Source organism: Barbus barbus (assembly GCF_936440315.1).
Source record: "Barbus barbus genome assembly, chromosome: 23".
In the NCBI taxonomy this organism is placed as follows: Eukaryota; Metazoa; Chordata; class Actinopteri; order Cypriniformes; family Cyprinidae; genus Barbus; species Barbus barbus.
Window position 1 is genome coordinate 8,624,526 of NC_136751.1, and position 16,486 is coordinate 8,641,011.

Sequence of the window (16,486 nt, forward strand, 5' to 3'; positions counted from 1 at the left end):
GTACAAAACCATCTTGCCAACCAATATTCAAGAAAATGTCATCAGATTCATTGGGAAGTGGTTCATATTGCATCAGAACAATGACCCAAAACACCCTGCCAGTTCAGTCAAGGAATTTATAAGGGCAAATAAATGGAAAGTCTTAGATTGCCCAAGTCAATCTCCAGATTTAAATCCGATTGAACATTAATTTCACCAGCTGAAGAGGAGAGTAAAGTCATGAAAGTATTTCAAAGGATGAGACCAAGAGTCTGATGATGTCTATGGGTCACAGACTCACTGCTGTGATTTTGCGCAAGGGATCTGCAACTAAATAATAGCTTTTAATCTATTATATCTGCCTTATGTTCAGCTGTCTCAATACTTATGCTCACATCAATGAGTGAAATAAACTCTAAAAGTGATGTTCTTTTTATTTGGTAAAACATGTATGTGTTGAAACGGCAAATAATAAAATGTGACATTCTGTAGTTTTGTCTCAACGTCTTGACTCCACAGCCAAAAGAGCAATTTTGTCTTTACTGTTCTAATACTTATGGAGGGCACTGTATGTATATATATATGTGTGTGTATATATATGTGTGTATATATATATGTATATATATATATGTATAAGTATATATGGTCAAGATTTTGAAGTAGATTTATAAACCTTATAAAAAGTGCTCCACATGGCTCTGGGAGGATAATAAAGGCCTTCTGAAATGAAATGATGCATTTATGTAAAAGAATATCCGTAATTACAACTTTATAAACGGTCATACGTTCATACACGTGAGAGTGGTGTTCCAGCAGATGACATAGTGCGTAGCGTAAGCTCCGGTGAGAATATGCAACATGTTCTCACTCCCAACTCGTCACATATTAGCGCTTGCTCAGGACCCCTTGGCGTCTCTTTTTGATGCTCAAGGTCCCCATTTAGCATCACTTTTCAACGTGCAGTGTTCTCCGTTGTTTTCAGTTGTTTGTCTTAATTTAATGGTTTGCATGCATTTGTAAAAAATATAAATAATTTTATATAAATGTATACTTTCATTGGAGCACCTAACCCCACCCCAACCCTAAAACTACCCACTTCTGAACAATATAAAACACGTAACAGGCAAATAAAAGTACAGTCACAGATACTTATTGCTAAAATTGACCGTATAAAAGCATTACAAACAAGTCCTGTTGCATTCCAAGTCTTGCATTCCAACTCCAAGCCACACCACGTCTTTATGCGAAGGCGAGACAAGGTTTTCTTTGCTGAAAATGATCCCGCCGCTCTGTTGACATGCTCACATCTCATTCATAAGGATACTCCCATAGCATGATGCAATTGGTCACGAGACACACAAGAGCCAATAGCATTTTACAACCAAGGCTGACGTAAGGCTTCTTCTGACAGCATTTTTTGAATTTGCGCACAGACTGCAACACACAGGATGAGCTTAACAGCTGGAGAGGGCGATCGCATCTATTCCTCTCACAAATCAATCATTTTGCCTTGGAAGACTTGGCATATTAATACTTTTTGTAGGGGCAGTGGACATAAATGTGTAAATAATGTAATACAAATAAAACTGTTGTGACTATTTACATTGAAAAATAACACCCCAACATATATGCAACAATGGCAATATTATTACCCAATATGTAATTTAGCCTTGGCGTATTGACGCCAAGGGTTTCTTGTTTAAAGCAATGGAGGACTCTGCATGTTGAAAAAATTACGCTAAAGGGGTACACTGTAAAAAATAATACACTACATCTACTCAATAAAATTGTGGCAACAGATTACAAGCAATATTATTAATTAAATTCAACTGCTATTGAGAATTGAGTTAGAATTAATCAAATTAATTCCTTAAAAATTAGCCATTTAAATTAAGTAGATGCAAATAGCCCACACAAAAATATTAATTAAATTTTAAACAAAAATATTGTTTTCATTGGAGCACTATACTAATGCATACTACTTAAAACAATTAATTTAACACAAAAAAGTATTATTTTTAATAAATGGATTAAAGTAATTTTAATATGATTTCACATATGAATAACAGACACAATCGTTAAAGATTAAATACAAGCTTCTGCTTTATTGCCAACAACAGTTACAATAGCATATATTAGCATTCTCAGACTGTATCCACAATTACTTAATATGAATTCTGCAAAACAAAGTCTCTTTTTGTGTTTCTTTTTAGGTACCAATTGTTTAAAATACACAATGCAGTTACTTTTTTGGGTCATTTTTCTCTTTCTAGGCACAAAATGTTCAAATGTGTGAGGTATGTTTGGCAACATGGAACCACAGAACAGATAAAACCATTTTATTTTAAGACAGCAGTTTAGACCTGACTGACTGGACTCGTTTTGACAGCATTGACGCATCCAGCTCCAAGAAAAGTTTCTGAAATACAGTAGTGGCCAAAATTATTTTAAATGGTTTTACGTCAGTTATTTCTATCTTTTGCCGTAGTGTGTCACTAGGAAATATCAGTTTACATGTCCAAACATTCATTTTGCCATTAATTGTAATAATCCAGTGAGATTTTTGTGCTCCACACAGAGTTCTGATCTGATCATCATTCAAACTGGAATGACATGAAGAAACAGAACAAACTGAGACAGACCAAATCCAGAAGAACTGTGTCTCCAAGACGCTTCGAGAAACCTATATGCAAAGCTCCTGAAAATCTCTGCTCAAGTGCACCGAGGACAAAAGCTGCTTTAAACACAAAGGACGCTCACACCAAATGTTGATTTCATTTAGTTCATAGAAGTTAATTGATTAAAGAAAATCAATTTATGACAATTTTTGACAGCATCCTCATTTTACAGCATTTTTACACAAGTATCTAAAACTTTTAACAGTACTGTAGCTTTGCAGGAGGTTTCTTGAAGCGTCTTGGAGACACAGTTCTTCTGGATTTAGTCTGTCTCAGTTTCTTCATTTCTTCAGTTACTGTGAAAGTCCAATAAATTAACTCAAGGCAACAAAACATAACCTCACTGAACCGTTGTCACACAAATGCATTTGTCAGCTTTTAAGTAGCTAAATATCATCAAGTTTAATATTTAATTTACAGTAGAAGGGGAATTACTACCCGAGTATCATGAAGAAAAATACAAGAATAAACAATTTCTCTCAGCCTTACATAAAATAACAAGTAGCCAAATGGCTTGCATGCTTCATTATAAACTACCTTCAGTAGTTCTATCTCAGTTTTCAGTCTTTATCCAAGTGCTCCTCCTTCAGCAGCTTGGGAGTGTGAAGGTCCAGTGAGGACCAATTTAGGCTCCAGCTGCACAGTGATTATTCTTTGAAATTCTGTATTCACCTGAAATATGGAATGAGAGGAAAAAAAATATCACGTTTTGAGAGGGGGTTTTCACATACATTATGTTCCTTTAGGTCTCTAAACATGATTGATAACTCACTTGAGAAGGCTGAAAAAGGGCTGGCATACTTGGACATTCATTTTTTCATTCTTCTTAAATTCTGTTCTGCAGTTCTGAAAAAAATAATGTTAATAGAAATGTGGAATATCAATAATTCAGTAGACGGAAATAACTAACATTTATAGCAATTACTTGTTATTTTGTTCTGAAACAAAGACAAAATAACTAAGAATTAAGTTCAATAGCTCCTAACATGATGTGTAACTAAGGAATGATTAGGTTCGAGGGACTTTATTTAAAAAGATACATGTGTGCCACCTATTACTGTAAATTACCGTGGAACGTACTGGCAAATCGTCACGTCAGGTCCTCACAAATGTGTAAAACAAACAAACAAGAAAAAAACACTTTTTGAATAGTGACTGTTCAACGGCAGATCTAACGTTAAATAGTTTTAAAATGAACCCCTTCAACCATTAATCGGTGTAAAACATGATTACCCATACTTTAGGAGCAACACACTAGTTCAAACGTTAACACTAGGCCACAAAATAAGGATCTGTTGCCCAAGATCGGACAATGACTACAGCCATTATTATACAATGTTGCTTGTTGTCTATTTGTTAAGATAACGTTAGTAAGCTACAAAAAAATATAGGCTACATGAACAAATTAGCATATTTATTTTTTCAAGAGTACTATAACTTGCACTACCACCAATCAATTTTAAGCCGACTATTATGAATGATGCCTATATCACATAAAGTGGACCATTTCGATAATTTACAACAGTTTTTTCCTATATAAATAAAATAATAGCCCATACCTTTGTGAAGTTAACTGAAAAAGAGCACCGATCAGCCTTGCCTCCTCCATGTTGTCTCGTGCTCACGAGCTGATTGAACCGCACGTTGGAACAGGAAATGCTTGTAAATTGAAAACAGCTCATTTCAATCATGTTGGATTTATTCAATATTGTCTCTATTTGGAGTTATTCAAAATGAATAGCTAAATCCTTAACAACAGAATTAAGTAGGTTTTATTCCTGACATTTTTAAATAGTTTGAACTCAAAAAATATTTATAAAAACAAGAAATTAATTTTGTTAAATGAAGTTTACATAATAAATTTAATGAAATCTACAACCCTATAGAATGACTTTTTACAGTGTAACCTGTGCATCAAAAAGTGATGCCAAAGGGTCCTGACGTCAATATGCGACGAGTTGGGAGTGAGAACGTGTTGGAATATGTTAGTCTCAAAATCCTCTGACATTTTTCGTAACAAATCCTATTTTTGTACTTCTAATTCATTAGTGGTGCTACTTTCTCTTTGCTTCTGCATTCGTCACCACATTCACCTACATCCTTCGTCATCTGCTGGAACACCACTCTCTCGTGTATGCATGCATAACAGTTAGCAGAAGCTAGAGATTATGGTTTATAAATGAATGGATATCATAATGTCATGCAACACACATACAAATTGTTTATTTAGTAATTAATTGTTTAAGTAATTTGCTCATGCATCATTCTTATAAATTGGAACTTCTGTATCTTCAAAGGGAGAGCCAATCACTGGTCAGCCCTCATTGGAGCTTCCCATTCGAAGAACTATATATTGTGGGAGTATGGAGGATATGCCAGTGAAGGGGTCAAACAGGTTGCTGAACTGGGCTCACCGGTCAAGATGGAGGAGGAGATCCGTCAGAAGGTAAGGATGAAAAGTTATTGAGTACCTAAACTGTTCATTTATTCAGTCACAAAATACTTATCCAGAGCCAGTCATGCATGATGTGAAATCTGATATTCTGCTGTAGTTGTTTTAGGTTTATTTGGGAGTTTTTCTCTGTTCATGGAATTGCCAACAGTTCCTCTGTGAATGAATGTTTTTGTGTTGTGCAGTATATATGGAAAGTTTTATGAGATCTTAATGATCACCAGAGTGTGTGAAATTCTGTGTGGATTGTTTTTTGAATCTAGGATTAATGTCTCTCCACAACTTTAATGTTCCTATGTATGCTCAGACAAACTCAACTTGCAAACCTAAAGCTGCAATCATAATACTTTAATTATAAGTCACCTGAGTAAAAGCAGTGTTGCATTATCCTCTTTGTCCTTGAAGAACTTTGATAAGAATAATAATAGGAATTAATAGCCGTGTCTATGGAGGTGTAATGATAAAATACAGCTGAAATGGATTGGGTTGATCATTACATTAGCTCTCCACTGGAGCATCATAATTACCTGCTGTTGAGGTCGTTTTGTGAGGAGCATCGAGAAAAGACCTTTGCAACTGACAAGCTCTCTGCCTATTCTCTAAGTTCAGTAGAGCGTGCAGATGCTCTTGGAGATCCGTGAAAAGCTCAGATGTTTGGTTCCTGGTATGCACAATGCATTTCCATTTGCAAGTTCGGCTGGGAATTGACATGGAAAGGATAGAAGATAAGAGGATGAGGGTGATGATTGAACTTAGTTCTGTTTCAATAATCATGTCTCTTGCACTCTCATTTGTTATCTCTCTTATAATAGTGAAGTTACAAGAGTATACTATAACAGTTAGGGATTTTGTGTCAATCAGTGTTAAGACTTAATCTTCCCTGTTAGCGAGACATGTTGCGACATCACCATGGAGTTTATTTTCTTGATAAAAGTAATCCGGCTTTGTCACATTTGCTGCATTTATAGTAGCTAATTATTATTATTTTTATTATTATTAAAACAATTCAAATGAGGTAATCAGTTACCTCATTTAAAAGGGGTACCACCTTAAATGCTCTGGTCTTTAATGGGGAGTTTTGCTCAGCTCGTCTCTACAGAATCCCCCAGAGCTGCTCAAGAGCATTAGGACTGAATGAAATACATGTCCACTGAAGGATTTTCACCTTGGGAAAATTCATATCTTCATTGTCATGGTGAAAAAATGCCCAATAATGCAGGGAATGAGGGGAGGGTAGCATCTGCTGTTTTAAGTTTTTGTATTACATCACACAGTAGTGTGTGATGTCATGACAGCATTGATAAAGCACAACTCCCTCACACCTTCAGCACTCATTCATCCCTAGATAAAAGCTTTACTACCACTGAACGTCACTTTGGGTACCAAGCACTTCTCACTGTACTCCTCCTCTAGCAACACCAGAACATTTTGGATGCGTTTGGATCCGAAATGATTGACTTAGTCTCTTAAGACCAGAGTATTGAATCCCAGAAGTCTCTATTTTGTAAATATGGGCCTTGGAAGAGGAAATTAGTTTATTTTGCTTTGGCTACAGTAAGTAATTCTAGTGGTGACAACAGCCATGCATGTCACTTCTGCAGACTGTGTAATACTCTGTGAGATAAAGGGTCACTTTTTTCATAGCTTTAGCCGGCTCTGAGACACATTATCCTGCTCTTTTTCTAGCAAAAAATCACTCATCACTAAATGAAAACTTAAAGTGGAGACCTGATTATTTCAGAAGCCTTGTCACAAGTCCATTGTTTTTGAATGTCAGTGCTACTTCTGCTATATTTTTCGCACTTAAAACAATAATTTGGTATTCCACTTATAACATTGTCCTCACCTGGCAGTTCTCTTCCAAGTGGTTCCACTACTGCCAGCATTAAGTCTGAGTATAATTCAGTGGGCTATATAACACTTTTAATTGTCAGGAAACTGCTTGTCTTAAAAAGTTTTGGTTCAATATACTTACCTGTTGATCAAAAATAGCCTTAAAACTATACACTTTTTTGAAAAAAATTCAGTCGATCTAAATTTTGACAAGTTCATTAAACTCAAAACAATAATACAGTCAGGTCTATAAATATTGTGACATCGACACAATTCTAACATTTTTGGCTCTATACACCACCACAATGGATTTCAAATGAAACGAACAAGATGTGCTTTAACTGCAGACTGTCAGCTTTAATTTGAGGGTAATTACATCCAAATCAGGTGAACGGTGTAGGAATTACAACAGTTTGCATATGTGCCTCCCACTTGTTAAGGGACCAAAAGTAATGGGACAATTGGCTTCTCAGCTGTTCCATGGCCAGGTGTGTGTTATTCCCTCAATATCCCAATTACAATGAGCAGATAAAAGGTCCAGAGTTCATTTCAAGTGTGCTATTTGCATTTGGAATCTGTTGCTGTCAACTGTCAAGATGAGATCCAAAGAGCTGTCACTATCAGTGAAGCAAGCCATCATTCAGTCATTCAGGATGTTCTTCCAGAACAGTCAGCCCTCTTGAGTCTTAGTTCTTCAGTTTTTTTGTTTGTTTGATCTTGTCGCTTTTGGCTCACTAGGAGTTGGAAGGCTTTATTGTTTATAAAGCTTATTTGATAAAGTATGAATTGTGAAAAACTAACAAATTCAACTGAACTTCATTAAGTGCATTGTCCCTTTAGACTGATGAATTTCAGTTGTCCAAATGGCATTGGCTGATATGGTTGGAAATGTCACTTTGATAATTATGTTGTCAAGTCAGTGCACCAAAGATACTTCAACTCATCTGAGCAAATCATACAAACCCTGAAGGAGGTACTGTATATCTGTGGTAGCTCTCGAGTAGATCTGTTATTTGAGCCATATCACTGTATGTTGCATTGTCTCTTGAGTATGTTGTAAGCAGGACTGTTTACAGTCGGGTGAACTGATAATTATTCTCCCTGGGTTTCCGTGGTTCAGATAGCAAACAAATCCTCCTAGAAAGCTGGACAGATCCATGTGGGGATATGAGTCTTGGTTGAACGTGTTTGGCCAGCAACTGAAAAGTTTATTCAATCTGGCATTTACACTTTTAAACAGGTCAAATAAAATGAAAATCAAACTTCATAATAATAGCATGGTCTAAATGTATGATGCACTATTGTAAATGGGGGTTTAATACCTAGAAAGAAAATTCACCTTCACTTGAACTTGTCAATTGAATAGCTATGTTTACATTTATTTTTTATATTTTTTTGTCCCAGTTAGGTGTAGTACTACTGTATTAACATTAAAAAATAAGCATTTGAGTATGGCTAGGTCAAAATAATTAAAGTGAAACCAAAGACTGAACTAATGTGTCATTTTGCGGAGCTGGCAGGGCAAGGCCAACAGTGTTCTTACTTTTTAATTACTTGCAAGTAATTTGAAAGTACAGTAAATACAACATAGCAACACATAAGTACTCAATAAGTCCTTTTGATCAAATGGTTTATGTTAATGCATGGCATTAACATGCAAAATGCCAGGCAAAACAGATCTATAGTAGTAGTGTGTGCTTGAACAGTGTGTGTGTCAAGCCACGTTTATTTGGCTATTAATTGACCAGGGTTCAACTGGTGTGGAAAAGAAAATCATGCATCATTTCAAAGCAGCTTTATAAAACAAATTATAAAAAATGCATATTTCATTTAGAATTTAGAAGGCCATATTAAACAGTACCACTTGTTAGTGCTGTTGCAAAGGATCTGATTGTTCTTCAAAGTCAAAGTTGATATTGTTCACTCAGTTCACAGTAAATAGTATATTTTACTATTACAATCCACACCCTTTATTGATTTTTAGCTATGGATTCATTTTGTCCATCCAGACCAATTTGAATGCAGCAGACTCCATGAAATCTGTTCTCACTGTTGAGAGTTAGGGTGCATTCCCACTCGGGTTCGCACCAAACAACCGTACCGAGACCCAGCTGAAAAGATGGTCTCGGCCCGTTTCCAAACAAACTCTGGTACGGTTGAATGGATGAACCAATGAATGGATGACCTTGATCACACATGTGGTTTCCATTAAGTCGGTCACTCCGAGTCACGTCGGATGACCGACGAAATTGGGATCTCGCCAGAGAGACCAATCCACTTCAAGTGTAACTAAACGAGCCAATGGACATTGGTATGCGAACATTGCATCCAGCTGCCGCTGATCACAGCGTGAGTATAAGAGGCAGCAGGTGCACACATTAATTCATCCTTTCACTTCAGAGCCGAGTGGTAGTGGTGAAGCTACTGCTCTCCCCTTCCAGAGACTGTTTCTGCGAGCGAGACGCTGTCGTGAGATTTGCCCAGCAGTTCTCGGCAGCACAGAAGCAGACCGAGGTGATCAAACACATCATGCACATTGAGTCCCCGCTTCAAGTCGTCAAACGCCGGGCTGTCACAAGCCTCAAGCCGGGTTCCTGTGTTTCCTCCCACACGAGGAGGAATCAGGTGAGTGTTACATTAAATACCCAGACCCACAGGCCAGGCCAACACAGGCCCCAGTCCATCTCAGTGGCTCCTGTGGACCATCAGACTCGGCTACACGATTCAGTTCGCCCGATGTCCGCCCAAGTTCAGGGGCATGCGGTTCACTTCAGTAAAGGCCGTCAATGCCCCTGTCTTGCGTGCAGAAATAGCAGTCCTGCTGGCGAAGGACGCGATAGAGTCGGTCACTCCAGTCGGGGTTTTACAGCCCTTACTCCATTGAAAAGCGGTGGGTTACGACCGATCTTGGATCTGTGAGTTTTGAACCGTGCACTTCACAAGATGCCATTCAAGATGTTGACGCAGAAACGCATTTTCGGGTGCGTCTGTCCCCTAGATTGGTTTGCAGCGATAGACCTGAAGGATGCGTACTTTCATACGGGCATATCAGTACAAGGTCCTGCCCTTCGGGCTGTCCCTTTCGCCTCGCGTCTTCACCAAAGTCGCAGAGGCGGCCCTTGTTCCCCTGAGAGAACGGGGTGTGCGCATCCTCAACTATCTCGACAACTGGCTCATACTTGCACAGTCTCGAGTTGTGCGCACACAGGGACCTGGTGCTCAGGCACCTCAGCCAGTTGGGCCTTCGGGTCAACTGGGAAAAGAGCAAACTCGTGCCAACACAGAGGATCTCTTTTCTCGGCATGGAGTTGGATTCGGTCAACCAGACAGCACGCCTCACCCAGGAACGTGCTCAGTCGGTGCTGAACTGCCTCAAGACTTTATCAGGCAGGGCGGCGGTCCCACTGAAACTATTTCAGAGGCTCCTGGGGCATATGGCTGCAGCTGCAGCCATAGTTCCGCTCGGTCTGCTCCATATGAGACCGCTTCAGCACTGGCTCCATGGCCGAATCCCGAGGTGGGCATGGAAACGCGGTACTCACTGGGTTCAGAATACACCGGCCTGCCGCAAAACCTTCAGCCCGTGGTCAGATCCCTCGTTCCTTCAGGCTGGAGTGCCCCTGGAACAGATATCCAGGCATACTGTGGTATTCACAGATGACTCGGCCACCGGCTGGGGAGCCACGTACAACGGGCACGCAGTGTCAGGGGTATGGACGGGTCCCCAACTGCGTTGGCATATCAATTGCCTCGAGCTGCTGGCAGTACGCCTTGCCTTGAGCCGCCTCAGAGGGCGCCTTGAGGGCAAGGACGTTCTGGTCCGTACGGACAACACTGCGACCGTTGCGTATATCAACTGGCAAGGCGGGTTACGCTCCCATCGCATGTCGCAACTCGCCCGCCACCTCCTCCTCTGGAGTCAGAAGTATCTGAGGTCCCTTCGTGCCATCCACATCCCAGGAGTGTTCAATCGGGCAGCTGACGAGCTGTCTCGAGCAGCACTCCTAGGGGAGTTGAGACTCCATCCCCAGGCGGTCCAGCTGATTTGGAGTCAGTTCGGAGTTGCTCAGGTAGACCTGTTTGCATCTCCGGAAACCACCCACTCCCATTGTTTCTACTCCCTAAACGAGGCAATGCTCGGCACGGATGCACTGGCACACAGCTGGCCCCAGGGCCTGCGCAAATATACTTTCCCCCCAGTGAGCCTACTAGCACAGACACTGTGCAAGATCAGGGAGGACGAGGAGCAGGTCTTGTTAGTGGCTACATATTGGCCCAACAGGACCTGGTTCCCAGATTTCATGCTACACTCGACAGCCCTGCCCTGGCCGATTCCTCTGAGGAAGGATCTGCTTTCTCAGAGATGGGGCACCCTCTGGCACCCGCGTCCGGACCTGTGGAAACTCCACGTGTGGTCCCTGGATGGAACGCGGAGGTTCTAGGTGACCTACCCCAGGAGGTAGCACTCACTATCACTTCAGCACGTGCACCGTCCACAAGACGGGCCTATGCTCTGAAGTGGAACCTGTTCGTCGAATGGTGTTCCTCTCACCATGAGGACCCCCGGAGATGTTCAATCAGAGCCGTGCTTTCCTTTTTGCAACAAGGGTTGGAGCGTAGGCTGTCCCCCTCCACCCTTAAGGTTTATGTTGCTGCTATGCGACAGTACGTGGATAGAACTCAGAGCTTCAGGACCTCAGAACAGCTCTTTGTCTGTTACGGCGGACAGCAGAAGGGGGAGGCTGTCTCCAAGCAGAGGATGGCCCACTGGATAGTGGATGCCATCACCTTGGCCTATGAAGCACAAGGTGTGCCCTGCCCGCTCGGGTTGCGTGCTCACTCCACTAGGGGTGTCGCATCTGTAGAGCTGCTGGTTGAGCGTCTCCCAACACGTTCGCTAGGTTTTATAGTCTACGTGTCGAACTGGTTTCCTCCTGTGTTCTCACCTCAAACGGGTAGTGGCACTTAGAGGCCTGGCTCAGAGTCGGCTTGTGGCGTCCACAGTCGCTGTACCACCGCTGAGCTGCCGGGTCACCGGCTCATCTCCTCAGTGAAAGCATGAATTAATGCGTGCACCTGCTGCCTCTTATACTCACGCTGTGATCAGCGGCAGCTGGATGCAATGTTCGCTTTCCAATGTCCATTGGCTCGTTTAGTTACACTCGAAGTGGATTGGTCTCTCTTGCGAGATCCCAATTTCGTCAATCATCCGACGTCACGTCTCTGTTCCCTCCTTCAGGGAACGAGGGTTACATACTTAACCGAGACGTTTAGTTTACAGTTTCTGGTTCACTTGCAAAAAGGGCAATCGACATTGTATTTGGTCCGGACCGAAGCAAGTGAACTAGCGGACTTTCATGGTGTGAATACACCCTTAGTAAACTTGCCATTCTCTGAGCTACAGGAATCACTCTGACAATGTCAGTGTTTAAATCGAGGAATCACTATGTGCTGTTCATCGAAATGAAGCAGTTGGTCGGAGCCCAGATTTAGCAGAGATGAATGTGGGGGATATTTGGCACAGTGAGCCAGCGGGTGGGAACTCCACAATGTGACATCTTTCCTTCTCTCGAGCAGAATAGAAGCACCATCTGTCTGATATGTCTAATTTATGTTCATTTCCATCCAATGCCTGTAGGTTTTCATGAAAATGTCAAGTGGCTTTTAAAATAATTTGTTATTTTGAATGACCTCAAATTAAAACGAAGTCTCACTTATTGTCAGAGGACAATTTCCATCCATATATTCTCCAAAACTCTTGTACTATGAAGAGTGTGGGGATGTATCTTGGGCCATTGGAAGGGAAACACCTTGGATGGATGGCCAGTCCATCACAGCATGAGCCATCATATTTCAAGTTTTTTTTTTTTTTTTTTTTTTACTTAAAACAGATTGGAATTAAAAATGAGTACAGTTACCTAAAAAGTTCAGCACAGAAAAAAAAAAAATGCATTGTCAAGGACCACCCGCAATCCAGTTTAACCAGATTAAGTCAGGAGTTAAGTTCTGCATTTTAAAGAATGTGTAAACCGCCGGTGGTGATAAGAATGGCAGATTGTGGTACTCTGCTGTGTCCTTCACAGCCTAACACTCAGAACTAGCAGTTATTTAGTAAGAAATTCGGTAACACTTTAAAATAGGGAACACTTATTCACTATTAACTATGACTTTTCCTTTAATAAATACCTAATTTGCAGCTTATGAATAGTTAGTAAGGTAGTTGTTAAATTTAGGTGTTGGTAGGATTAGGGATGTAGAATAAGGTCATGTTGAATAAGGCATTAATATGTGCTTAATTACTATTAATAAATGGCTAATATTCTAGTAATGTGCATGCTGATAAGCAACTAGTTAAGAGACCTTAAAATAAAGTGTTACCAGAAAGTCTATAGCCTATAGTTACTCTTCTGGCCGTATAATGGCAGGTCAAATCAGACACATTATAATTTGTTATATCTAACAGATGATCCAACACCCCACACTCAACAAGCCAACCATGTGGGTCTATGGGACCCTCCCCCAAATGCAAATAACCCAAATGGACATAAAAGACCTATGGTTATTACAGTAACCAGACAAACTTCACAACCTAATAAAATGTAGTTTCCCTCTCACTTAATTTCACTTTGAAACAAACACATAGTGCCCTATAGAAAAGGATTTCTTCCCATTAATTCCTGAAAAAATAAAAATAAATCTTTATCTGAATGAACATGCATATCACCAGTACATTGTGTGTATTATTACTGTTTTTATATGCTCTTTTATATTTTATACTGTTTTATGCACACTTTACGATAGAACCATTAGTTAAAGGGGTCATGAACTTGAAAAAACTGCCTTTGTTTTTTTACTCTTTACTCTTCACTTATAATTTTATAAAAATTTTCACATAAAAAAAAAAAAACATAATATAAAAGTAATAAGCTGTTTTCTGTGCTGTTTTAACCCCCCTCATCAGAGCGCTCTGTTTGAATAGGCATGGCAGATTATAGACTCTGAAGTAAACTCCCACTGCTGTGGATGGCAAACAGTTCTATATGTTCCATAGCCTACATTCTTCATAGATGTATGTTGCTGTGATTTAGGTAAAAACACATAAATACTCAGTACATTTCAAACAATCTATAATAAAATACAAAACAATAGTGACCACGTAATAAAAACCGTTACACTTGTGTGGTGCAACATCTGTCATATCCAATATAGTTGGCACAGCATCATCTTTTAGAAGTTTCAGTTTTTCTGAAAATCCTGTGTCAAATTGTGCCTTGTTTGTAAACTAATCCACTGTAAAATGAAGTGAATAAAGAATGAGAAAAAAAAAAAAAAAAAAAAGAAATATATATATATATATATATATATATATTTCTTACTGATGCTGTCTGGAACTTCATTAAAAATAAAGTTCATCCTTTCTTTCCTAATGTTGGGATCAGAAGGAAGACAATGCAAAGACTGTGTTGCCTCACAAACTGGCACTGCACAGCATCTTGTTGTATTTTTAGCCATCTTTATCTTTTGGTTTCTGCAAAGACCAGCATTTGCCTCTCATTATTTACACTACATGTCCAAATCATTGGGCAGGGCTCAACAGGCAGCAATGTAAAGTTTGGCCACACTATAACGTCATAAAGTGGCACATTCCACAACCTGTCGTCTGGGCAGATTGGATTCAATATAAGCATAATTCATGACACCTTTAATGTTACTTCAACTTTTGTTATCTACAAATTCATATTTTGTTGACCTAAATGTATATTATATGTTAATATCTATGCAACATAAGTATTATAAAAATCTTCAAAAGCTTTTGCATAAACACCCAATCCAGTATTTAATTATTATTAATTGCAATTATTTGTATACATTTTCCTTTTGAGCAAATTTACTTCAGAAAGTACTAATGCAATTTGTTGAGACTCCAGTTGAGCTCTGCTGAAGTTTTGTTGACAAGAGAGAACCCGGGTTTGATGCAGATGGTCTTTGATGAATGAAAAGACACAGCTACAGCCTGGTGCAAACTTAAGGGTCCTTAGAAGACTTCTAGCTCAGCATCATCTTCACTAACTTCTAATTCTTCAAGAAGAAGAATCTCTCCCTGAAGATGTATCTCCCCTGTATTCTTAGACAGTGATCTTTTAAAGCATGAAGGTATCACACCCTCAGGAGGTGAGTGAGACAATGAGGAATTGTACTTTCTAAGGGAAAGTTTACAATGAGGAATTGTACTTTCCAAGGGAAAGTTTACCATCCTTTGTCTTCTAGCAAGGTGATTTGCATATGGAATTTAAGGGGGTGATATAGGAAACACTTCAAGGTTCTTATAACACTAAAATGTAACAAAATTTGCTAATTATAGTTTTAATGAAAAGTCAGGAAAATAAAATTGCAATACATATTGTAGATACTAAACACATTATGCATGCCATTTTGATTAACTACAGTAAGCAATTCTAAAACATTCATTCAACAGAGTTAGGAGTAATACAAAGGCAACACAAAATAAAAGGAAAGCCATGAGATGGTAAGATGATGTTTATGCATTTATCAAGTGGTTATATATAATGCATATGATGAAAAGGGTTTATTTGCCTGTTTCATAAAGCGCTTTTCCACCAAAATTTCCTGGAATAATTTGTCCCAGGAACTTTTTTTTCCCGCAGACCTGTTGCTGTCTGCGTTTCCATCGCGGTCTAAAGTACCGTGAAGACAAGGCAAATAGTCTGGTGACAGGTTTGCATATTTCTCAATACCAAGTACGCAAATTTCTGATTTGCGTCCTCTGTAGCTCGGATTTCACAAGTTTGGGACGGAACGACGCAAGTCCGGTAATTCTGCAAATGGAACAGCAGCATACCTGAAAACGTCAGTCAGCTCGCCTTGGCTACTGTAATTTTTCTCACTGTATTTAGATTCACGAGTTCACACTTACATATATTTAGCATGATTTACGTAATGCGTATTTGGCGAGTATGGTAATACGTAGTTGGCGTGCTGTCCTGGGGAAGGGCTCTGAGCTCGGGAATGACCCGAACCCAGAGTATCCCCCCATAGTATGGTGAGAACTTAGTGATATTGGTGGAGAAGGGGTGGTGGAGGGATGCTGATAGACTGTCAAATGAGTGGAGGTATGTCAGCTGTATTTATATCCGTGAGTTGATTGACTTGATTGCGTGCCACTTGTGTTTAATTAGGCTAAGTATCTGACGTGCTCCTCCCAAACTTTGTTAATAAAACATCATATAAGATGAAATTGGACATCGCTGCCTCTTTTCATTTTCATTTAAACATATTAATAGCCGCAAGAATGTAGTTCAGGGAACGTATATAATGAAACAAAATATTATATCAAACAGCTTAACAGCATTGCCTCTTTTTATTTTCATTTTAACATATTGATAGATATAATTAAGATTAAAGATTACATGTTAGATTTACCCAAAACAAATTATATCTCACGTTTAACCTCTACAGAGACATCAGGGTCAGCAGCAAATGTCAGAAGGACTAGCCAAGTTAAGGCTGCTCTCATCGGGATACT

General features: G+C 39.6%; 1 protein-coding gene across 1 annotated transcript in view; it reads left to right on the forward strand.

Moving 5' to 3' along the window:
- Positions 1-16,486, forward strand: part of spon1a (spondin 1a) — a 177,947-nt gene that overhangs the window by 41,619 nt on the left and 119,842 nt on the right. The window contains exon 6 of the mRNA XM_079373502.1: positions 4,955-5,103. Within this exon, the coding sequence (XP_079229628.1) occupies positions 4,955-5,103 (149 nt within the window). The remainder of the gene's footprint in view (positions 1-4,954; positions 5,104-16,486) is intronic.